Here is a 26,819-nt window from a genome sequence, read left to right as displayed (position 1 = left end):
CTAGTTAATCTAAGCCCAACCTCCCCCACCCACCCACCCACCCACACAAACACATACATCTCACAACTGTGATATTATGTCTGATTGTAATCTACAGAAGCTAATTTTGCTACTCAAATAAATGTGATATCATCTTGCAACAAATATACACTTGGAGAATAAGTGAAAGTGACTAAATTAGTCTCCAGAGATTTAGAGAAATGTCTTAATGCAGCCTGGAGAGACAGTCTGCCATCCTTGTGCAATGATGCTGAACTGATTAGAGCCGCCACCACTAATCTGCAGTCGGATTCATCAATTTATTTTGAGAGGGAGAGAGAATGGAACGTGCACTGTGTACAATGGCTGTGCACAGCAAAGTGAAAGATATGCACAGCTCAACAACATCAACTTGACGCAGATCATAAATGGCAATTTTTTTTGAACTTCCAACAGTGCACTTGTTTTTCAGTTTTGTCAACAGAACTCGGGGGGGGGGGGGGGGGAGCAATTAAAATAGCATTAGTACAGATTTACAAGGTGGTTTATAGTAAGATAGTGTCAGTGGCGATTCACAAGGTGGTTTAGAGTAAGAGTGGCTCTCATGAATTTAAGCAAGTTACACTGCATCACAGACACATTGGAAACTAGGCTTATGAGGAAATTAGAAACTAGAGTAGGTAGGAGTTATAAAGAAGGGTGCACTGTGACACAATGAACTGTAACTGTGGGAGTAGACATTATGTAGGCAAGTCTCAATGTTAGGTTCTGTATTTTGTGGAACTCTTATCAGATTTGGATACTCTTAAGCATGCAAATGCATTGACCATGTGTCAGGCACTGACCCCCCCAAAAAAAGGCCTGGAAAAATCCATTGAGCCCTGCTATCAGGAATGCACAGCAACTGTTATGAGTCTGAGTCAAATGCCAAAGTCCAAATTTCAGAGAACTCAAATTTTGTACTGTTCAGCTGCTCACAAGCAAGATGGCCTCTGGTGGATGGCCTAACACAGGGGTAATCCAGAGACGCCTCTAGTGTAACACCTGAAACCACTACAGACCCTTAAAACGAAAATGTGAACAGCACTAACACGAATTATGAAACTTAACTATTTACTGGGATGAGTTGGGACTTCCTGGGGTGAATATTTGAATGACTAATTTTAGTGGGTGGGGCTGAGTAAAGCAGGTGGTTCTCATTTCCCCTGAAACCTGGGAGCGCCAACGTGATATCTACTACACAATTGAATTATGTGGTACTGCCAGCACACACGTGGCAGATTAACACTCCTCAGAAACTCTTACTTGTTTAATACATGAGAATTCATAACATTTTTCAACTATCTAAATACATCTTGTTGAATCATATTGGCTTCAAGATCCACGTTACGCTTACAGTATAGACTAACACTCAGGGCAAACCTGTAGTCCCTTCAGATGAGAGGTTAAGCTGAGGTCCTGACTGCCTGTTCAGGTGGACATTAAAGATCACAGACTATGGGCAGCTCAGTGTATCAACCAGAAATAAAGTGTAAAAAGCTTACTATGTGATGCACTTGTCTTAGACCCAGGTCAAAATGCAGAGACAACCTGTCGAGATCACTTCATGCAATTACTACCAATGATAACCCTTTCATATTATACAGCAACTAGAAAATCAAAATGACTCAAAGGGTTTCATTGGAAATTGCTGTCAAGTACAACGACTGTATTTGTAAGCAAATGCCTCAGCCTTTTTCCACAAAATGAATGACTAATTCATCGAGACACCAGGAGAAAGAAATTCCCTCCTCTCTCTCAGTAGCGGCATGGGATCTTTAACGTGTGCCTGAACAGGTGGAACTCTGTTTATTGTCTCATCCAAAGAACAGCACCTCCAAGAATGGAGTGCCAATGTGGACTCTGAGCTGGAGCTCCTTATGTGGGTCTTGAACCATTGTGTGTGCTGCACGAGGAAAAGATCTTTAGAGAATTTCTTTACACTACAATTAAAGACGACACCTAATATAAAAAAATGAGTCATCTCACTGAATTGAGTCCGCAGCTTTAATCCTTCAGTCAACTGCAAGTCAGAACGACGCTGCATTTAATTGCTTTGCAACTGGGCAGTCAGGGGAACGTGAGATGCAGGGCAGCACAAAAATCATCAGAATTTTTTTTTATTTTGGGGGGAATTGTAAGTTATTTCTCCCTCTTCTCTCCCCCCACTGAGCAAAAAAAATCCATCCGAACCTGGTAAAACTTGCACTGAATCTGTATGCTTATTTCTGCTTGCAACCCGAAAGGTACCAAACACAACACAATGCATGACATGCTTTGAAATGCATCTATTATCACAAGAGCTGGCAAGCCAAAAACTGCTGAGGCAACAGTCAGGAAGCATAGCAGAACAAGCAACATTTGGGAAGCCTAGTTTTGTGTGATCCGAGTGCATGATGAGCGCTCAGCTCTCAAGTGAATTCCTCAGCCTGTCATGTCACTTCAGCTCACTTTCCTGAGTTGGGGGGAGGTTCACTCACATTGAAACTTCGGTCTCATTTCACCCATAAAATATACAGTCAATTCACTTTACAGTATATTCTGTGAAGCACTTTGAAATGTCTCGAAGATGTGATAAGGCGCTATATCAAATGCAAGGATTATTATTATTAGTAAAGGAGCAATTAAGGAAATGTTCGGTGACTCCAAAAGTTGTTGCCAACCAGATGTTCAAACAATTTGAAGAACATACAAAATGTTAACATTTTGCACAGCAAAGCTGAGGGAAAAAACAATGTGAGGTTATTTCACAGTCAGCTCGATTCCAACAAGGGTACAAAGAGAGATTGAATGTAGGATTGCAATGTAACCCTCCTTCAGTAAGTGCATTGGAATCACAGTTTAGATTAAGAGTTTAGATCTTCTGATGAAGATGCTTCCAACTGAGCTAACACAATTAATAATAGTGTAAAACATGCCAGCCCAGTGCTGATGTGATATGAAATTCCAAAATGCAAATAACCCCAAACAAACTCTTTCATTAAGTTTTTTTTAAAAAAAGCAAAGATATCTTTGCAAATCGGACAACTTTGGATATCAAGGAGCAAGTACGTTTGATCCTGGGCAGCAATAAAAGATCAGAGAAGCCATTCAACAGTTTACAGTACTTCTCAACTTGGGAAACTTTTGCTCTTTCAAGGAAAGTGAGCGAGAAAAGCAAAAAAGACCTCTTCATTTGTTAACAAAATAAAGTAACCAATCTGCAACAAGGCGTACCAACTAAAGCCTGTCTGCTTGTAAAATGTCTCTTTTGCCAGCCATTGGGAATCACTGTACTCTATCTGGACATGTTCTGAATGAAAAATAGATTAAGTAGAATTGAAGCTTCTTGCGATGTTGAGTGCAGCTGTGCATTATCTCATTCCCCAGCTGGTTTTGAGGCAGAGTTAATTCTGCTCGATATCCAAATAGGATTCGACGAGAGCAACTACCCAGCTTCAAATCGCGAAAGAAACCAGGATTGGTGAAATAACGCCACGCAAAAGATTCAGTAAACAATGTTTACAACAAAAGCAAATGCGCTGCTGTTTCCACAGTCTCATTGTTCACACGCTCAGCTCATGAATAAATGCAGGTTCTGGCAATACTCACTTTGCTTTCGGAATTTTAACGCATATCAAGGGGGGTGGTTTTATCTTCTATTATTTATGCATCTAAATTATTCACAGAAGCTTTCGAAATTGCACCTCCCACCCCAACCCTAGAGTAATTAGAGGACTCTTATTTATAAGATCTAAAGTTCTGGCAGCAAAGTAGGTCTGCCTAAAAATATTAAAATTCATTATGCAAGATATTCAGGGCGCAGAAAATGATTGACAGCATTTTGGCAATAAGGCAGTCAAATGAACCTCATTAGACCTTCAAATTTGTCTTATTTATTCTTCCTTACTTTTTAAACCTTCCCTCACTACAATCTTATTTTTTTCTCTCTATTTAGTCTATTTTAATATTTCGAGGGGGGAAGAAAAAAATATAGTTTGGACACAACGTGCGTATGCAACTGCCAGTATGGTGGAAGGCGAACAAGATGGAACCTTGGTCTTCTTTCGCCAAGCAAATTCTTAATGTTCGTAAAACCAAAAATGAACAAAGCACTGACAATGGGGGAAGTGGAAGCAGACAAGTGAGGAAATCGGAACACTAACAGTTCCGTGGGGTCGAGGAGAAGAAGAATCGGGCCTTGGGGATTAACGTAAGTAACGGCTAGGTGAACAGAGGCTACAGAACCCGACTGTTAGTCAATTGGTGGATTGCTTTCCGAGGGTAAAAATCTCTCAATCTACAACCATTTGTAGGACACAGCTGTGCGCAATTGGCTGCCATGTCCTTGTTCTTTTCGCAGCATTACACAAGTACTAAATCCTTAGCAAAACAAACAGGTACTTTCAGTAAATGCAATTGTTTTCAGTGGTCCAACACTCACGTTCACCCACCTGCAGGTACTATTCTTACAGGCGGGCAGCAATACAGGCATACCATGCTCCACCCCTCACCGAGGATACTTGGACTGAATTTATCCCCACCATACTCAAATCTGAAAGCATCTCAGGAAACCAGGCTGCGCTGGTCGAGACGGCGGTGTTGAGTCAGCCAGCGAGTGAGTTCAGCATACCCCATTTAGGACTTTTGTCACTCGTGCAGTAAAATAAGACGTTCAGCTTGAAGCCCAGAAGCTTACAAGGAGCTGCGTGATCTGCTTAGCGCACAGCTCCGAGAATTAAGAGAATAAAAGACAGGCAGATGATTAGATGGCACAAGCGTGTTCTCTGATTGGCATTCCATGCACCAAAATCCTCTCCATGCGATTTTAAGGGACAGAAATAGGCTGTGAATCAAACATTCACAAAACACTGCACATTGCCAGTTAAGATCTATAGGAGTCATTGAAAACCGGCTTTATATATGTAATGACAGAAAAGGGCATCTTTGCATTTTATTGGAATTTAAAGGCCTTGTGATATCCAATTTACCAATTTAAGCCACTTTTACCAATTGAAATTCACCATCAATCCCTGAATGTGTTCTTCTCAGAGATAACCTTGACTGATACCACTTGCTTACAGTGCAGCACATCCACACGGCAAGGGACAAACACTTCATCTATCGCCGCCACCAACTGGTCTATTAGTATTGCCATTTAAAGCCGTGTTTTATTGCAATTAAACTCACTCAAAGTACATTGCAGCCCCCAGGTAAGAATCCAGGATCACTGCCAAAACAGTCAAGCCTTTGTGCCAGTCAAACTAATAATTCTTGTGGTCATGGAGTAGGGTAGTGATGGGGGTGGGGGATTTGGAGAGAGGAAATGTAGAAAGGGGAAGAAAGGATAGAGTGGAAGAGGCACACAAACAGATTGAATAGGGAACAGAGATGGGAAGGGGAAGAGATCTAAAGGCAAGTGAACATTTTAAGATATCAACAAGAAGAGAAAAAATAGAATCAATTCTCAACAGGTTCACAGCACCTCCTCAGCTGCTATGGATTTAACGAAGTCTTTGACAACTCATCTGATTTATGTTTTCAGCAATACAAACATGGTAACATTCCATTTCTGTAAGATGCCTCTCACAATAGCCCGCTTTGCTTAGTGCTCACAAACACTTGCAGTGCATCAAGAGTATGACACAGTGCTTTCCCTGTAGCATGAGTCAGAAAAAAATATTGTAATGCAGACATTAAAAGGGACCATTTCAATAGGAATATCTAACCGTTTAGCATTAAGAGCCTCATGAATCACACCTTCACTAAGGTCCCACCGGGCTGTATTGTGACCGAGAACACTGAAATGGATAGCTTGTCCAAACTTAGAATGAAGTGATTAATTGAATCCAGTTCCTTGAATGCAACAACTTGCACTTAAACAGTGCCTGCGTTACACGTGGGATCGACATCGCAAGAGTTTCACTGATAGTGGAGAGCAGCAAGGGGAAGTTAATGGGGGGAAAAAACCTAACCAACAGAGTTAATTACTCACTAAATAAAGCGAGTTGGGAATCAGTTCAGAGAATAGCTCTCTTCCTCTTTTTCTCCATTAGTACAATAAGGTTTTCCAAGTACTCAGTCTCTAAAAGGTTAGTCCAAATTTATGACTTAGTGATGAATATTGAAGTGGTACCCCCCCCACTCAACGAAGAATATGAGCAGCAACTAAATGCAACAGTACTTTCTCACTAGATCATAGACTAAGTAATGAATTTGAGATGGGATCAGAGAGGCGGGCCACCTTCTTCCTTCTAAAACTTCTAGGTTTTTTTTTAAAATGGAGAGGAGAAATATTAACATGTCCATTAAGGAAAAATTCTCAGCACAGAGTCGTGTTCTGCCACTGTCAAGCGCTCTGGGATGCTACCCTGCGTGAGGGGCGCTATATAAATGCAAGTTGTTATTGTCGTACTGTAATATTATGCAGTGATGGCCTTTTAAGCAGGGCATGAACACGAGGTAAGCACAGCGTAAAGTCCGCCAATGTCTCTTTCCACCCCCACCCCCCAACCACCAAAAGTCAGAGACCAGAAAAGCAGAGGGCAAGATTTGCTGTCTGGAGCTCTCCTCACTGAATGCGAGATGGAGGACCTAATGGCAGATAAACATACCATTGTTAATTACCTGCCTATCATTTGCAGCTTATTATTTTCGCCACAGAGGTTTTCTTTTTCAAAGAATCAGAGCTCATACACTTCACAAAGTGAACCGACAACTATTTGCCAGCGTCACGGACGATATTCTGAGCCAAGCAACGCGCATGGGGTTATCTTCTTACAAAGCATTTGCTGGATTCTGTGCATCTCCACTCACTCATCAAGTTACTCAGATGACATACAAGTCAAGCCCGTGACACTTTTTTTTAAAATGACCTCTGACAGCCACCAGGGAAATCATCAAAGCACATCATAAACAAAGAATGAGAATAGATTGGCCTGAGAGGAATACATAGGCACAGCAGCTTATACCAGCTGCCCTCTAATCAATTTTTGGAGAAATGTTCATATTATCTGTCAGAACTAATATTTACAAACTCATCTGTTATAGTCTAGGAATTCTGAAACCTCCTGTAGTTGATTTCATTTGCATTTTGGTGTCAGAGCGCAACTGCCACATAAATCTGTGCCCCAACCTCATATCTTTTTATCAAAAATGTTTTTTTTCTACTACTACGATTATTACTTTTCATTGACGCATTTTTTTTTAATGTTACAAAACGTTCAACATCATGAACTGAAGGAGGAAACTAAAAAAACTCACAAGGACTCAAATCAAGGACATGATATGGAATAAATTATAAAACGCAAATTGCAAGTATTATTGGATTTCTACACATCCTTAATCAACTGGTACTTCACAACAGCTTCCAGTTTTGATATAATGGAAGTGGTCATTCTGTGGGAACATTTGTGAGTACAAAAAATACAGCCCCCGAATAGCAAAACATAAAATATTAAAACCCAGCAGACTGGATATTTGTCGTAAATGGACTGCAAAGAAGTCAATTTAAAAAGAAACTCCCAGCTTTCATGGGAGTTGTCCGAGAATGTAACCTTCAGGGATTGTGTCGCAAAGGTTGAGAAAATCAAGCCGCCTGTAATCCCATTAATGAAGTTAGTGCACAGTCGAATTCAGAAGAACGTGCACCATTAGTGGGTGTTCAACTCCCACAAGACCAGATCTGATTGCCTGGTCATTTAAATGGAGGTCATTCGTCCTGTAAACAGCCGCTAGCTTTGTCAACCGGAAATAAAATGTATTGTGGTCTACTAATGGAACACTAACACTAAGTTACTTTCATAAATCATTGTGCCAATCCTGGCTTGTCAAAAGCAACATTGTCAATGACACGATCGATGCGCTCAGATTTGCACTGAACTTTAGCTCTGAATAGCATCAGCCTGAACACCATGGTGAATGCTTAACAACCAGACAAGCAAAGATACAGCGCTAAGTGGGAGCATCAGTAGTATTGTGCTTAGTTCTGGAGAGCTGTCTCCCCCACACTCCCAATCCAGTTCCAACCACCAGCTCAGGTGCTCAGCTTGTAATATTAGGTGCTTTGGGACGTCCTCCTGACATGAAATGCATCACTTCACGCCTCTTTGTAAAACGTTGTCATGCACAAAATAACTTCCATGCTCCCCTACTAACAGTCACTACACTTTACCGAAACTTCCGTGATGGCATTTCAATGTGAGTGATACCAAATCCAAGCATCATTATTACTCGACTCTTCAGACCACCAGATGAACAGCACCATTTGTAAGCATTAATAAGACTCTTTATATCTATTGCTCAAGGCTATCAAGTCCTCAGTTACCATTTATCAATAAACTATAGTGTCATTGTATGTGTCATAGTTAAATTTCCCCTTCCTGAGCCCAGTTCCCATTCTGAGTTGAGCGGAGGCAGCAGAAGCTGCTCTCATGGAGGACAGAGGGAGACCGGAGAAGGGGAAGTTATACTGAGGGGTCTTCCAGCCAGCTGGCATGAGTCTGAGGCCAAACCACACGCCCACCATCTTTGGAGTCAGGCCACTCTGCTGCAGAGCTATTGGTCCAATATATTTTCAGATTATGTTCCCATTATGTCTTCTCGACTTGTCTGCCATCACAACCCTTGCCTCAATAATGTGCTAGTTTAGCCTTTCCCTCAAAATATAGTTAATTCACTTTACAGTATATTCTGTGAAGTGCTTTGAGACGTCTCAAAGACGTGATAATGAGCTACGTCAAATACAAGGATTATTATTAAAAACTAAAGTGATCACAATACAAAATGCAACTGATGTTGGCGAATTTCATTCTTTTGTTTTCAGAAATCCAGAGACAAACAGCACTCCAACCAACAATTGGGCACGTCTTATCCTGACAAGAGTCCCTGTGTATGCATGACATGCGCCAACGGCAGTGGCCTGTCAGTAACAGTCAGTGTTGTGAATAACAGCTCCCCTCTGGGATGCGAACAAAATACTGATCGTCTTATAATAGCAGACCTCTTAAACAAGAGAGAGGAAGACAGCAGACATATATGGTGATGCTTCAGCACTGCAAGTTCACCGTGTTTGACATCAAATTAAAAGTCTATTGAAAAGCTTTATACACTGAATGAATAACAATTGTTCCCAAGAGGGAATGGGGGGAATATCCAAACTACTTTCAATTTTTTGGGATTGAAGATATGACAAAGAAAATTTTAGGTTTTTTTTGTTGGGTTTCGCTCAAACCAAGGAATGAAATGTTCCCCCCCCCACCTGGGGTTACCCTCCCATTCAGATGTAGCATTGCTGGATGCAGAGTAAAACTGATCCCCTTTGCAGATAATTGGTCAGATAATTCATCATCAGGTCAGCATGAAATCTTCATCTTCCCACATCAGCTATTCTTCTGGCTATGTGAGAACAAGTTACAAGTTTGTGGGCAGCTCTGCGCTCCAGGCCTGTGTGCAGTTGGAAAGAGATTCAGATCACCTCAACTCAACACATTTTGAGGGCTTACTTGCCAGCACAGAAAGGAAACCCATCAGTCTTAATGGGATTGGAAGCAAAACTCTTAAGAGAAATAATTGCCCTCTGCCTCAGAGTGAAGTTTATTCTTTTCATTGTATTACACAGACACAATGTGCAGTGCTGTAAATGAATTTGGTTTTTGGTGCGATATAAAAATCTCTTGACACCACGAAGTGTTTCTAGGAGTTCCTCCTAGTGGACTGGCCAGAAAGACTAAAAGGTCATTCACCTCATTGCTGTTTGTGGGAACTTACTGTGAGCAAACTGGCTGCTGTGTTTGCCTACCAAAACCCTGTCACTACAGTCGACTATTGAGAGTTTGAGATGTTGATTTTATAGCCACTGCTAGGCATATCTGGATGTAGTGCAAAATATTTGCTCAAAAGTATATAGAATAATGGAATCAATAACAACAACAAATTATGTTTGTATAGCGCCTTTCACGTCAGGAGGATTATGTTCTCAGTGAATGCCAGATTCAATGCAACAATGACGTTAGAAATGGGAAGTGAAATTCACTCAGAAGACTGTGGGTTGTTCGGCCAGTCACCCACTAACATCGTCAACACACGGGGAAATTTTACACATAACTTTCCGATGTTGTCACCAAGTCAGGATCAGGAGGTCAGAGATGCTCTGTGTGCTAATAAGTGGTTGTGAATGCTCTTTTCAATCGTATGTTATTAGAAAACAAGTAAAATGACAAATGAAAGTGAACTGAAGCAGAATGCATTAACAATTTTGCTTTCACAGAGCATAGCAAGAAAGCTAAATGGCTGCAGAACTATCCTTGAGGCAAATTATCAAACAGTTGCTGTGCTTCACAAGACATTGCATAGTCTAATCCCTGAACTTGTACTTACAATGAGTGACTCCAGCCAGAGTTTGATAGAAGGTGGGGGTATCACTGTCGTCGGTCAGGGTAACGCAAACTCCCCCCGAGAGAAGCCAGCGAGCGAATGTGAACGCATCCTTATTCTGAAGGAGCCAGTTCTTGAACTTCTCGTAATTGACCTTCTCTCCCTGGAATAGAAGCAAAACGATCGCAGTGCATGATTAAAATTCAGAGAAAGCAACACATACTATCTGCTGTGAAACAGAACTTTCAATCGGTTAAAACAGAACGGGAAAACAATCAACACCCGTAACCACAGCTACCGTGATGTTGCCCATGTCTTTAGCGTTGTTCTGAGCTTGTGCACGCAGGTGTAGCCTCACTGCAATAGTATTTTACGCAGAAAGGTCGTTCAAGTTATGGAAGCCTTATTTTACGCATTTTGGCTTCAAATCCCCAAATGTTCCACCCAGCACATATGCCTTTCAAAACTCTGTCGAAACAGAAAGTTATTTGAAAGACTTCTTTTTCTCTGGCAACTGAGACTCAGGCTTATCCAAGATATTCACCTCTTAACACACACACGAGGGAGGGAGGGAGGGAGGGAGAGAGACAGAGAGCAAGCAAGACCCCTGGCTTGATTCAGCTGGTAAATCCTTCTACATCGCTGCAGATAAGGAAACTAGTTACACGCTTATTAAATTCCCTGTTAAAAAAGCTTTAATTGAAAGAAAAAGTGGCTCATCAGACATCTTTCTATTGACAGCCCTAAGAAAATGATAGCAGGAAAGGGGTTAGATGCCAATCATGTTGACTTTAGCTGATAATAATCAAATCCCATTCTAAGCATACATTGGTTACCAACTTCACCAACCAGTGTTTCGCTGGATGAGACTTTTTTGTTCCTACTCAACACTTTTAAATGCTGTGGAATTATATTACTTTCTGTGCTTTCCAACAAAACAAAGGCTTGCTAAACATACCAGTGCTTTGTGACTGGTGGGGGGGGGGGGGGTTTCCTCCTCCAGTATTTGGGGATTTCTTTGGGAATTTGTCTGTTGTATTTTAGAAGAACCATTGTGGTTACGTTGGATTAATGCCAACAACAGTGAAAACAACCAGTCGATTACATTCATCCAAAATGAGCTTCATTGCAGTAGCGCTTGCCTGGGAAAAGCAACTGCAGTTTAGAATCCAGAATCTTACACCAGTCTCAATCTGTGGCCTTTTAAACAAAGCCAAACGACTATTTTAATTATCTACCTGAAGTGACAAACAGCCGGTCCATCACACTCTGATTATAGCCCTGTGGTCATTTAATATAGATTCAAGTCAGTAGAAGAGACCAAATTTCCCTCCTTTCTGAAATCAGTTCCATGGTTTATACCCTAACTTGGGAGACCGATCAGTCACAATATACAGGACACGACATCACTGTCAGAATAATGTATAATTCAATCTAATGCTTCGGACGACATCAAACTGAGAGCTCAGCCCCGCAACTGAGGTTCTGAATGTAAACAGAACCAAGAAATGACTTTCTTGCTCTCACAATTGTTTTTTTTAAGCCGGTTTAATATTTTTGCAGCCAAGCATCCAAATAATTCATGAAGCGAGTTTCAAATGGATTAGGGAAATGGAGTTTAGAAATGTAGCATGGGCCCATGCCTTCACATGACTGTGCAATGGATTGCTGTGAATTTTATTCCGCTTTTATAATGGCTGCCATGTTTGCATTCATCTCTCTTACAGCTTATTTAATTTGTACTTTGAACAAAAATCAAATGTAATGTGGGACTCCACCAAACGCAATTGGTTTTCATTAATTTGCAAACATGCAACCCAAAAAGTTCCCTTAGCAACAGCAGAAAAATCACAGTATTCCCCAGAGCTCTCTCAGGGAAAACCCAACTATATATTTAAAAACTGAGAAACTAAAGGGAAGCTAATCTGACAGCAGAATTGCTCCCACTACTTAAGTAACAAATTATAATGTGCTCAAACTTCCCCCGCCCGCTGTGACCTCAACTTAATCAAAAAGGAAGAGTGATTCATACTTAGTGATTAAAACAGCAAGCCCTCGCTGATTTGTTCCCTACTTTTAATTGAAAGAGCAAGAAGGACGGAGAGAAAAACAATAAGGGGGAAGAGAAGAGAAAGTGAGTGAGCGGGAGGAAGGGATAGATAAAGTGAGTGAGAAAGAAGGAGAGAAGGAAAAGTGAATGAGAAAGTGAAGTAAATAGAAATGAGAGAGAGAGAGAGAGAGAGCGTGCATACATTTGGATAGCTGTAATCATGAAAATAATAGTTAATTGCAGACTTCTGACATTATGCCGCCCGCACGTTTCAGAGTATGTGCAAATGATGCATCATCCTTGCTCTCGGCTTGTAGTTTCCCTCCTCCCTGCTTGGTGTACAAAACGAACACCGAAGTCAGCACCCAACAATCCTACTCCCTCACACCTACATCAATTTAGGTAAATTCTACTTCATGCTGTCAGTCCCACTAACTGCTGAACTTGACCAAACATTCCAAGAAAATGGAAAAATAGGGGAGGGGGGAAAATGGATAGAAAAAGGATTACACTTAATTCCAGTTCTTTACATTTTTATCCCCAAAAAGGCAATGAGAAGAGTAGTGATAAGAGAGAACATTTGCCAAGCTGGTATCATACTATTACATGAGCACAGGATTATAGCAGTAAATACATCAAACAACAACTTGCACCTATATAAGCGCCTTCTCTGCAGGGAAGAGCCTTCTCTGTCTCAGAGCGCTTAATACATACTACAAATCTCGCCTCCGCAAAACAAGTTAAAACAACAGGTTTACTATATGTTTACAGCGATCAAGAACAAGCATCAAAACAGGACTTCTAATCAAAGAAAAGGAAAGATGACTCACCGGAATTCTCGTAGTCACCATTTTTCAAATTAAGTCTTATTCTGAATGCAATGAGTAGTTAATAATACTAAGCAGTGACATGAAGCACATTCCTGTTTAGACAATCATACTGTTTCACAGACCCAGTCTGTTATCACACCAATTGAACAGTTCAACACCTTATCTTGCCTGGAGAAAGTAAACGATACCTGCCCTAGGAGTCGAAGAATGAAAGCTCGAGTCTCTTTCACTGAATGACACACGTGTGTGTATTCAGGATATACGTACAAACAGTGACCAAAAAGAACAGTGACCAATACGTCAGCGGGGAAATCCCACGTGGGGCTGTCCTATTATTGTGAAAGAGGAACCAAAATTGTTCCATCATGTGAACATTGCCAAAGTTTTAACAATACTACCCTATATGGAGGGACATACAATGCGCTTTTACAGTGAGAATTTCATTTTGATTGATATGGACACCATTAGTTCTGCTCCACTTTGCGAAAGTAAATTTCTTTCTACTCCTCTACTAGTGAAGGTTAACTGCATTTTTTAGGTTGACCCTCAAGACAATAAGTATTGAACTATTTATCCCCCAGTATGAGAAACACTTAGAAGATTGAACATAATTGCACACGCCAGATTTCGTCCCAGAAAATATCTGAATGTTCAAAAGGCGCCAAGAAAAACACAGCTCTGGAACTGAAAACCCACCGAGAGACTCCAGCGATCTGTGCCTTGGGCTGACCAGGCACCAAACGGTTCACGTTCAGACCAAGCCACAATGAGAAAGCACAAACATGCCAAATACATTGAGTAAGATCGGACCCCAGAGAGGAGCTATGCAGGAACGTTTGTGAGCGGTGGAGGAATTAGTTCAAATCAATCAAAAGAATTGCAATCTTGTTCTCAAACATGTAACTTGGATTATGCTGTGGACTTGAGCAATCATAGTAAAATAGTCCATTCAATCCGCCACAAGCCCAAAACGCAACAACTACAAATTATATTTATATAGCACCTTTCACTTCGGAAGGACGTCCCAAGATATCAAAATAAGACATCCCAAATTATCAGTTTCCTTCTCCACCTCCCCTAAAATAATTCCTTTTTGGTTAATTTCATATGGGCGGGGGTGGGGGGGGGGGGAATGGGAGGAGTGAAAGATTGAAGGGTGACTTGACAATCTTTATGCTCGTTAAAAATCAGAGTTAATTTGAAGTTCACATTTAACGAGCTCTACAATTCTACATCGCAAAGAAGATTGTGAAAGAGAAGTAACCCGCCCATCAAGATTAACGTTGGGGTTTCGGGTTGGGTGGACTTAATCACGGAGCCTTCCGAGAGAAAAAGCAATTAAAATGGTCTCCTGGAGAATTTGTTGGCTATATATATATAAAAAAGTAATGGTCCTCCTTTTCAGAGAGAGTGGGGGAGGGGTTGGAAATGCCTCATCTGTTGAGCATACACATCCTTATTCTTACCAAAGGAAAAGGGACAAATGTCTCCGAATTAACTTGGGTATTACTGACCAGACCACATAAAGCATACGACACAGAATGCTAAAATAAAATTCTGCCAGGTCGATACAGAAGCACAACAAGTTACAACAGGTGATCAGTCCAAGTTAGACCCCATGGGAAGCATCTGTATCTTGGTTCTAATGACACACCTTTAACAGCTGGAACAATACAGGTAAACAAGAGGGTTACTGACACTTACCTCAGCAAAGCATTTCTTAAGTCCCAACGGCACCTCACCATCACAGGTACGCAGCATAGTCTCCATCTCCTCTCGCACGACATAGCTCCCAGCCTCATTGGCAAAGAGATTAAAAATATCTGCAACAGGATAAAGGTACCCAAGTTAAAATACGCGTCGTGCTGTGCCAGGAGATAAACATCAGCTAGTTTGGTGGACTGACCTACAATACTTCTTCCAAGGAAACAAATTTGAAATGAATCTTCCCTCATTTCCCTTCGCTCAAGCTAAGAAGCTTACAGTGGACGAGGGTCTCAGACAACCAAACACACAACCAATCTATCTGGTAAATACAGGAACAGTCTCGACTTTGAGAATTATACAAAGAGAAAATTTCAGACCTCATGCAACTTTTTATCCATTTATTACTAAATACACAAGATAGTTTACTCCACATAAGTAGCAAAACTTACACTTTGCTTTTTCTTCATCTCTTCCCCTTGTCAGGAGGACCAGCCCCACGATCAGATTATTAAAATGTAGGCCTTTCGATGTTCCACCAAACGATTGATAAATCACCTGAAGAAACAAAACGCACATAATTTAATGTACGTAAACAAATACCGAGCACATTTTTTCTCACTGGGAACATGTACAGAACAGTCTAAAAGAAGTTTTATATTAAAAAAAAGACACCACCACCACACCACCATCTCCATAATTTACAATTTCAGAAGATAACATGTTCATCCTTTCTTTGCCTGCCTTTGAAAATATTCAAGCCATCTTCAGAGGTTTTGTACAAAAACGCTACTGTGCCCTGCAATATGTGGAGTGAAAATTGTTTCAATCCCTCGTGTTTTCCTTCCTAGCTCTCGTTGGTTATATGTGTGCCTGGGTGGTAACACAGCATCTGGTGTGTTGCTGGAACATGGTTTCATTACAACTACAGCAGGCATCAAAGCATATTACATAATTCTCCTGATGGCAGTGTTTTAGCTGCCAGACAGCAAATGCAGTGGGCACTCACGCCAAACAATCTACATTTCATGCCTGAACGCAGCAGCAGCATTTGATGCTCTTGTGATTTAAATAGTTGGGCACATGGAGGTCTTTTTACACGAGTGTTTGGTGACGTTTGTGGCAAATTTGCTATAATTTGGGCAAGGATTCCCACTTCAGTGTGTGGTGTAAATGGGGCTCAGAAAATGTGTTGGGATTCCTCCCCATACTCCTTTTAAAGGGTCCCAAGCCCCCTGCTCCCGCGAAAACTCCTCTAACATTATTAAAGAGCCGATCGCGCAGTAAAATATTTATAACCGCAGGTGTAAGTGGCAATGTTCTGTCGGTCTGTGCTCAAGTCAGCCTTGCTGCCTGAGTGCAAATAGTTTTTTTTGGTGGTAGGGGGGTGGGCGGGAAGGGGAAGCACTCATGCACTAACACAGATGGCTAAGTGCAGATTTTAAACAGTATGAAATCCAGATGAAAATCAAACAAAAAGTGCTAACAGTTTCAAAGTATAAATTCGGAGAGGGAGAAGAAAAATAACTCAATGTTATGATCCTTCTGCACTTTATACACTTACTTTATGACTTAGATTGACCCCCTTTCTTGTTTATTAACTAAATATTACTCTCTACCTTTTGTTAGTTAATTCATTCAGTCAATAATCACAGGTTATTTCAACTTAAAGGACCTTTTACAATACCACTTGTCCAATCAAACTTGTTCCAATTAGACTAAGGAGAATGCGACAAAACCACAGAGCAGAGTGACTTCTGCTCATGGAGCATATTAATAATGAGATCATTATTAATTATTATTGTTTTGTTTGAGATGAGTGTAATATCTAAATATATTATCGACTATTACTAAGTAATATTCAGTAATGCAAATCTCCAGAATTAGATAAATAGGGAGAGTCCCTCCAGAGAGAGTGCTCATTCCATTCCAGATACAGAAAATTTCCAAGCATAGTTGGCATCTGGTTTGGATACTTTTAAGCATGGTGACGGGTTTCCACATGTCAGACACCCGACCGATCCACAAAATTTTGTGGGCAATAAATTGGCATTAGGAGAAAAATACTTGGAACCATGCCCACGTACACACCAAACATTCACACAGAAGCAAATTTCATACACAACCATAAATTAAATCTAGGGGTCAGAACACAGCACAAGATTTTGAAAGACATCAATTTTTAGTTTTCTGGGATACTGTACTTCAATAAAAAGGCGTTTTTAAATTTTAAAGTGATTTTAAACTTTAGAAATGTATCACGTGGGAAGGAATCAGGAAGATCTTATGACTGAGAACTTTTCCCATCCTTGACTGGAACCAAAATAAAATTCTAGAGGTGCGACAAGGGGTGGCGGTGGAAAACAAGTAAACTTTAAAAAAAAAGTCTTGCTCATATAAACACACACAGGTGGCATCTGAGCAGGTAAGCAAGTCCTGTTTTTTTTTTTAAGAGGATCGAAATGACTGTTGCATCTTCAATGCAAAGTCTGAGTAACCCAGACAGACTCCAATGTCCAATTTTAAGACCAATGTTGTATATAAAGAATTAAAGTAAGTTCTCGAAATGTACTGTTTTCCAAAATGCTACTAATGACATCTAGTGGTAAGATGTTAAACTGCATCACACAGACAAAGCTTCCAAGTGTTTTAATCCAGACACCGCTACATGTGAATGGATCAAACATTATCATTAATCGAGTCATCGAGGCATCTCAAAGCGCTTCACAGGAAATACTGTAAAGTGGTTTTAATTGACTGTGTATTGCCGGGAACATAAATGTTGGGCAACATTTACTGGTGTAATAATCATAAAGGAAGCATAATTGCAATGTAAACAACAAGTGGTGGCGCAATGGTAAACCATCAAACCATTTTGATCTTACTGACAATAAGTTGCCTCAAGTAATATCTGCACCCATCTGCTCCAAAAACACTCGCAAGCGAGAAAAAAANCTCAAGACCAGCCAGCTCGCATTATTATTATTAATGTTTGATCCGTTCACAATCATGTTCTGCTGATTAAACACATCAATTTTCCTCCTTCTCTTGCTCCCTTCTTCCCACACTTCGATTCTAACCCAACCTTTTGCCTTTACCAAGTTAGGGTTGAAGAAAAATAAATCCAGTTTTTAAAAGGGAGATCAGCAAGAACTGTGTTTGAAAAGTATAAATGGAAGCCAAGGGGAAAGGACAGGGGAGTGACACTGAAAGGACAGCGCTTACAGAGCAGTGGCCCAATGAGCCGAATGGCTTCCTCCTGTGCTGTGAAATTCGATGACCCTATTCTATGAGTCACTCTGGTTTTCTCAAAAGAACAGCTATGAATTAGCACACGAATCCCAACCTCCTTTCATAATGCCGAACGCACCATAAATCGGTCATATCTTTATTGTGCAATATAGCAGAAGTAGAAAGCAGAATGTTGACCTTTGATCTAAAAATCCACGTTTCCAAGCAACAAAACGCCACTGCTGTGACTTACATTGTTTTCTCTATTGGGTTCACACACTGGTTTGCTGAATCAGATGTCTTCTGGAACAGTGAAGGACTATGTATGAACTCTCGAGACTGCCCAGTTCCGCCTCAAATACAGGGCCCAACTTCCTAAGCAGCTTAGTGTTTTGAGAGTTCAAATAGCGCTCTCAATCACCAAGCTGCTCAGGAATCTTGATGACTCTCACTGATGAAATGAATGCTTTTCTTCCGCTTGTCGCTGGGCAGCAACTTGATGGAAGGATGGGGTCAGAAGAGAACACAATATAAATACGAGCAGCACTTTTGCGAGTGCACTCGGGAGTCTGGGAGCAGACTCAAGCACTGAACGGACGTGCAGGCTCCACTCCAGAATCCCACGAGCATAAAAACATCGCCCACGGCTCCCTCTTAATGCTCCTTCCACCCGAGATGTTGCTCAGAGACTGGCTGAAGTGTTCGTTTCTTTTGGAAAAAAAACAAGATGTGAGCGAGCGTCATGTGTTTGTAACATTGACACGGGGTGGGGGTGGAATAGCAAAGAGAGAAAGGAGAAAAGAAAACAAGAAATTGTCTTCATCTAGTTTTTGTATGATGGCGCAGGCAAGCAAAGGAAATAAATAAACACTGTACAGCAATTCGGTTCAATCATAGACACTGAGAACTCGTAAGGTGGCAACATTTGCATTTTCCCTGACTTAATGCCTTCACAAAATGGGCACCAGAGAAGGAAATGATGCGAGTGTATAATACACAGTACTAATGCGATCTAAAATATGGGAATCGCAACGGATTCATGAATACTGAATTCTGCTTGCTTGCATCCAAATGTGCATCACGCCAACCTGGGTGAACTTAGCTGAGTGGCTCGATGGCGTCAGAGTGAAGTTCCCACGAGTCCTAATACGACATCAATTGGCTGCCGCCTTTTGCCCATAAAATACAGTTAATTCACTTCATATATTGGCATTGTGCTCCACCGCTGTCAAGCATTCTGGGACTCTATCCTGCATGAGGGGCACTATAAAAATTGCAAGTTGTTGTTGTTATAATATATTCTGTGAAGCGCTTTGAGATGCCTCAATGACACGATGAGGCACTATATCAAATGCAAGGATTATTATCATTATTATCATCATCTAATTACTGGTAGGAACGAATGCTTGCAACTCTCCGCATCTTTTTTAAAAAAAGACACCCACTATCCCCAGTGTCGTAGCATGGGCACCCTTAATCTGCGCTGCTTGATCCTGAAAGACACTCGACCTGCAGTCACGATCTGAACCACAAGCTGTCGAACTAAATCGTTTCTGACAATCAAGTCACACATTTATATGTCAACACGTCGTCAGGTTAAACACGGCTTAGTTTATACGAACAGAGGCTTGGAATCGAACAACACCTCGTACTTCTGCATCGCCTTTTGAGAAGGAAAATCACAGCCATGTGAGCCAGTTGAGGTGGGCAAGAAATAAGAGGGAAGTGCCCGAAAGCAGGTTCAAGGAGCTACTGGAAGATTGCAGTGATCTTAAGCCTTTTTTTAAAAAAAAAGACTTTCCATCACAGAACACGTTGGCACTAATCACCATTGTAGTTAAGTATATATCTAGGATACAGTTGTAAACTCGTGCTTTGTCAGTTTTCTCTCCCTCACAACGTAGAGAGCTTTGGGATTCTTTTCGACACCTCAGGCAAAGTGGCCAAGTTTCTGAATTGCCTGTAGTTTCTCATTCTCTTAATATAGTTCCAAACTTCACAAGAGAGTCATCTGGGGATATATATCCCTTTAAAGCTGGGATTCAGCTCACAGTGTTGATTTCAGAACCAGTTCAAATAGACATATTTGCATTTTCTGAAGTCAGAGGGTTTGAGATTCCAAGAAAGCTTGCAAAAACAACAAAATAGTCCGGGTTGGGGAATGGGGGTGAGGGGATGTGGGGGGGGGGGGGGGGGGGTAGATATTTCAGGGGGAGAGTAACCATATTTTGAAGGTAAATAGGAAAATTAAGCAAACAACAAATGGTGAAAGATGCTAAAAGCTGATATTCAGAGTTTCTAAGAAAAAGATAAGATGATCACAGAATCATACAGCACAGAAGGAGGCCATTCGTGTTTGTGTCGGCTCTTTGAAAAGAGCTATCAAAGTAATTCCCTCTCATCTCATAGCCCTGCAAACTTGTCCAAATAATTATCTACTTCCCTCTTAAAAGTTGTCATCAAATCGGCTTCCACCACCCTTTCAGGCAATGCATTCCAGATGATGTTGCTTTAGATCAGAACATTCAAGGGAAAGATATTAAAGATACTGGAAAAATGAAGGGAATTGGGATTGGGATAGATGGCTTCACTGGAAGAGCAAAAATTAATCAGTACAAAATTGGGTTCAATGGTTTCCTACTCTTGTCACAGACCTCCAGTATTCCATCCTGAAGTTTGCACTGGGCTTGAGTGGAGCAACGTAGAAAACCGGGCAGAGCGTACAAGTTAGAAGTAGAGTTGGAGGTGGTGAGACATGAGCGGTGAGTCAGGAGAACATGAATATGGAGGGTGGCCAGCAAAACATCTACTAATTGGGAATTCAGATTCATCGATATAGAAGGGACCGCATTGCATGCAGCTCACACACGTGTCAGACTGGCCCAGCAAGTCAGAGTCTTGCCTCTGGATCAGGAGGCTGTGGGTTCAAGACTCACATTGGAACTTCAGATCATAGTCTAGCGTCAGTCAGTGGAATGCCAGTCTATGGTTGGGGGGGCTGCATTGTCAGAAGTGCTATTCTATGGAGAATGTTCACCCTTTGAAAAGAGAAGGAAGTTTCTCCTTGCTGTTTGGCCAAACAATCCTTCAAATAACAACAACAACAACTTGCATTTATATAGCGGGGTAGAGTCGCGGAGTACTCGACAGTGGCGGAGTCTGACCCCGACCCAGGGGGAAGAGGGAGGGGAGAGGTGCTGTAAGCATGATCAAAAAGGAAGGATTTTAGGCTGGATTTGAAAGTGGAGAGGGAAGAGGGCAAGGTGGAGGAATTGAGAGAGAGAGAGTTCAAGAAATAAATGTTATTTACTTCATGGCTGTTTGTAGGTCCACACACACACAATTATTACACTTGAAAGCAATTGCCTTTGAGATGTTCTATTGGTGCTACACCAAGTGCATGGATAATTGTAAGACAGCTGGCATTTAGGAGCAGATTTTTTTTTTAAATTCTCATCTTAAACACCAATTCCTAAAGAAATTCTTCCAACTGGGCTGTTAGAACGCAGTTTAGTTTTCTTGCTTCTGGCATGACATGAACTTCTGACATTAGGAGGTATGGCTGGGAAATGTATGTCATGTATTTCGTCAGTGCCATGTGGGCTCACACCCACCAAATTCCAGCACTGATTAATCACTCCAGTTTCATGCCTGAGCTCACCTCAATGTCCTCGAGCTGCTTTTTCGAAAACCAACACTCGGCAAAAGCATGGGAAAACCTGCTCATGTAGCAGAGAGAAGCCAACATGAAAGCACTAGATTATCTTCAAGGGTAGGTTTGGGGAAGAAAAAGGTCAGATGCATGTTCAGTGTCAGCCAATGAACAAAATCCCACTCCTAGTTCCAGGTAAAAAAAAAAAATTTTAAAAAATGGTCACATTGATATGTGAAGTGTGCATTGAAAAAAAAATCTTATTCAAGCATCTCTTAGCAGGAAACACAAGGCTATGCCTGAAAGCATGCTGCTGGGTTGTCAAAGCACCAAAATGTTCTTAGTGTTCATTAACAAGCCCTCTGATAAACAAAACCACAGCCTGCCAAACCCTGAATGCGATGACACAATGTGCACTGAAATACATTGCTGTGTCATGGGAATGTCACCCTATCGCTGGCACCTTGCACCACAGCGAAAATCCATTCGTGGCGGTTCCAGCTTTTCTCTCTTCAGACTGGAAACGCATCAAAAATATTCTGCAACACGATATCAAAATCCTTCAATATCTTTTGTGCCAGCAGGCGACCCTTTCTCCCAGGGCTCTTTTGTCAGTGACGGTACAGTTCTATCTTTTTTCTTAAAAAAAAAGAACATTTCTATTGCGCTTCTTCACCTTGATCATACATATATGACGCAACCCACAAACAACTGCACTTCAAACTGGAATGCAATTAAGGGCATGACCTATGGAGTTGATATGGTTCAGTAGTAACATCAAATACAACCAGTGCAAGACAAGGAAAATGACGTTAAGGGATAAAATATGTGTATTTGTGCGCGTGTGGGAGGAAAAAAAAATCAGTGCAAAATTTATTTTATCTTAAAGTAAAAGAAACTGCAAATGATTTCACTCGCAATTTTTTTTTGGGGGGGGGGCAGGGGAAGGATAATATACACAATCAACAGTGTTATCAATGTACAAATCCATTTCCCAGTAAATCCTTCCTTCCTGTAAACCTCTAACGCTTTTAAATCCCGACCTGCCATTGTCTTCCCATCACATGACATGAATTCCACAGCAAAACTCAAGACCATCTTTTTTTCTGTGCCTGCGAGGATATGAGACGAGAACTAATCGTCAACTGTAGTGGATTTTATGCCAGTCCCTGGATTCCTGTTCACTTTCAATTTTCAACAAACAAGGTCGCTTCTAATTGGGGAGCTGCTGAAATGAGATGCAGAGATTTGCTGGTAGAGAAAAGGTTTAAAGACTTGCATGAATTTCCCTTCATTCCCCCAACTGAAATTATTCCAAACTATAAATTATTAAATATGAAGATATTGATTTCAGTCATCCACAATTCCAAATTCCATTATTAAACCAGGACGAGGATCGGTGCTTAATGATGGGTTCCAAGAAGTGTACGTGCAATGTGGTAAGATGTACGTTATTTGGAGAAACCTAGGCAGTATCTATATGGGCCGCATGGGTTTACAGACAGACCACTAATGCTCAGAGATAGTTGGTGTTGACGATTCTCTAATTCATAATGAAATGAGGTTATTCCACCCAAGGTAACAAGCAAGCGACTTTCACAGATGGTGCTATACACACACAATAATGAATACATTTTACCCAACAAAATTGAGGTAAGAATTTATGGGCTTTCATGAATCTACAAGTGGACCTTTTAACATGACTGCAATGACACGACAGCAACACTGGTTCAATGGCAATATTATTCATCCAGAATGATCACCCCAAATCTATTTCTTCCGATTTTCTAACCTCTCCTCAAGCTGCTAATTTTACAGAGTGTGTTTCACAAACCGATCACCCCTGTTAATACTACTATCATTTTTTTTTTAAACAGCAGCTTGAATTTGGATTTTTAAGTAAAAATAGAAAGCAATACAATGGGGGAAGAATAGAAAAGATAGTTATTGATGTTATAATCTACAATAGTCACAATCTAGGTTTTAACCAAGACGGGATTCATCTTCACCTCGTGTGAAAAACAATCCCTGGAGTGACAACAACAATAACGCCTTGTTTTTCCACAGTTGCCAAATTTGACTGTTCCCCAGAGACTATCAGCAAGATAATAAATAATCTAACAGTGAAATGAATAGTCAGATCAACAGATCCAAACTGAATTCGAATGTCATCCACATTACGCAGCTAGTTGCAATAAAGGATCTTTTAGTGCTGTCTTTGCAAAGTAGTAAATGAACCATTGCGGAAGCTGTTCCCCAAAATAGTTCTTAACTAGTACTGAAGCAGAATTGCTAACATGAATCCGATTACCTTGCAGAATTCATGGCATTTTTAATCTAGAGATTAATTAGATGCTCAGGTAGTACATAGGGAATTTCAGACCGCTCTCTCAGGCGCAAAGCAGCTTCTACAAATAGGCTTCAGCTTTCCTGCTGCCCCATCTATTAAACCGTGGAACTGCAGTTCTTCCACCCACACTTGTCCTCTGACCAAAGCAGTGACGTGCAACCCGTTATAAAATTCTGTACGATGGATGGAGCTTGCAGTCCATCAATGAAAACAGGCACGGCTCAAATCGAACTGCCGACAGATTTTGATGGATTACTGCACTGAGTTGACTATACAAGTAGTAATGAGGAACCTCCAGCACAAAATGGAGCGTACAGCAGAGTACAGGTGAAAGTTCAACACCTTCTGGTGTTTAAGAAATACTGATCATTATTCCATCATCATTAACACCAGCATTAGAGAGAGACCTTCATCTTCAGCAATAATGACAGTCCTTTGAACTGATCAGCTAAAATCATATAATCAAACTTAAAAACACAAAGTATTACAGCTTATTTTGTGCACGTGGTTTTTTTTTAAAAAAAGGCTGAAATGCTGTATTTGACTGAGATTGTTACTGAACTAAATTACACGCATAAAGAATTAATTGACTGTTGAATAATTCATACAGAAAATAATGGATACTGGTGGGGTGGGTGGGTTGGGGGAGACGGATGGCAAGTTTGCAATGGAATTGAAGGTTCACATGAGCTTTTATTACAATGTTGAAAGGATTTTGATTTTAATGGTGGTTTATTCCATGTGCAGTCAATATTTTTTCCTCCTAGAATGAGATTAATGATAGTCATTAGCGACACACTAAGAGTTCTAGCCATTGGCCACCCATTCCATTATTACTACAAGTTTGTCAAGAAATACTGGGAAAGGATATTGTCAACATGAATTACAAAAATCTTCCTCCACCGCAGCCAGTTACTGAAACATGAAAATAAAATTTCAATTATCTTTAAGCATATCTTTAAGTTTTATCGCTTTCAGGGAGTAATAATTTCTCAAATAAATAAATTGGTCACTCAATCAACAACTGTTTGTGGGACATTTCTGTATTTCCTGTATTTCGCCCACAAAATGTACAGTCAATCCACTTTACAGTATATTCTGTGAAGCGCTTTGAGACGTCTCAACTACACGATAAGGCCTTATATCAAATGCAAGGATTATTATTATAAAATTTCACATGTAAAAGATCAGAAACTAATTTTGTTACAGTAACCTTATCTTCCACTTCCATGTTGTTCAACCGGCTGTGGATCTCCAGCATTTTTTCCCCTTCTCATCCTTATCCAATTTGTTCCTCTCTAGATGCAATTGATTATTCATCTAAAACAGGGTTGTCCCATACATTAGCCACTAGCTACTTGTGGCAAATTAGGAATCCAGATGTAGCAAAATGCCATTTTTGATTAGCTCGGGTACAAATCTTCGACCGTCCAGCGCATAAGGTGCTATATCAAATGCAAATATTATTATTTATTATTATCTAAAAGGAATGCTGAAACCAGGTAACCCTAGTGGATTAAACATAAGCACTGTTGAAAATCTTTACAGAAACAAGCCAATGGATCCAATCTAAATGCTGTAAAGAGGTTTCTGTCTTAACGTTTGAGCAGTATTACTGCAGGAAAAGACGATTACTTTAAGAGAAAACTAATTTAAATGCAGAACCTACTTACGGAGTTATTTCTGCAATCCTCTGCTGAGAAGTTATATTTAGTGGTGATACAAAACTGGGATGGAAGGCCACTTCTTTGTACGGTGTGTGCTTCAATTTGAAACCACCAAAGCCAAATCAGATTCTAAATCAGGTGAGAGGAATCATTTTTATCGTGCACTATGGTGGGAAACCAGAAAGAATGATGCATTTGACTTCAAGTTAAACATCTTTAAGGTTACAGAATTGGTTTGCGGACAGTTATCACCTCAAGGCTGGACTATGGGAACTCTCTCCTCGCCGGCCTTCCCGGCCCTCCCTCCACACTGCAGGTCATTCAGAACTCTGCAGCTCGTGCACTGTCCCGCACAAGGCTTCACGCCCCCATCACTCCCACCCTCGCTCGCCTCCACTGGCTCCCCATCCCCCAGAGGATCGAATTCAAGATCCTCATCCTCACCTACAAGGCCATTCACGGCCTTGCTCCCTCCTACCTCTCCGACTTACTATCCTCCTACTTACCTGTGCTCTTGCTCCGGTCTGCTCCACATCTCCCGGTGGCCGGGCTTTCAGCCTCTCAGCCCCGAGGCTCTGGAACTCCATCCCCCAGTGCCTTCGCCGCTTCCTCCCTTTCCTCCTTCAAGGCCGGTCTCAAGACCTTTCTCTTCAACCGCGCCTTCGGGTCCCCTCTCAACTCTCTACCCCCTTCCTCGCTCCCTCCCTCCCTTCCCTCCCCTCACCCTAACCATTTCCCCCCTGCTCAGGTCCCGATCCAACTGTCCAGTGCCTTGGGACGTCCCGCCGACGCGAAAGGCGCTCTATAAATGCAATCTTGTTGTTATTGCTATCAATTGTCAAATGTCCTGAACTATGATCCTTTGCCTTCAACCAGTTTAGATTGACTCAATTCTTGTCTGAGTCCCACTGCCAGAGACATGCTGTCCTTTGGATGAGATGGTAAATCAAGGTTCTATCTGCCT

At 41.1% G+C, this 26,819-nt stretch overlaps 1 protein-coding gene across 1 annotated transcript in view; it reads right to left on the bottom strand.

The window, feature by feature from the left end:
* Positions 1–26,819, bottom strand: part of usp32 (ubiquitin specific peptidase 32) — a 65,476-nt gene that overhangs the window by 29,139 nt on the left and 9,518 nt on the right. The window contains exons 3-5 of the mRNA XM_042338567.1: positions 15,408–15,513; positions 14,956–15,074; positions 10,375–10,534 (exon numbers count right to left, since the gene is read on the bottom strand). Coding sequence (XP_042194501.1) covers positions 10,375–10,534; positions 14,956–15,074; positions 15,408–15,513 — 385 coding nt within the window. The remainder of the gene's footprint in view (positions 1–10,374; positions 10,535–14,955; positions 15,075–15,407; positions 15,514–26,819) is intronic.

The sequence above is a fragment of the Callorhinchus milii genome, unplaced genomic scaffold (genome assembly GCF_018977255.1).
Source record: "Callorhinchus milii isolate IMCB2004 unplaced genomic scaffold, IMCB_Cmil_1.0 Scaffold10, whole genome shotgun sequence".
NCBI classification, from domain to species: domain Eukaryota; kingdom Metazoa; phylum Chordata; class Chondrichthyes; order Chimaeriformes; family Callorhinchidae; genus Callorhinchus; species Callorhinchus milii.
This window is presented reverse-complemented; position numbering and strand designations above follow the sequence as displayed.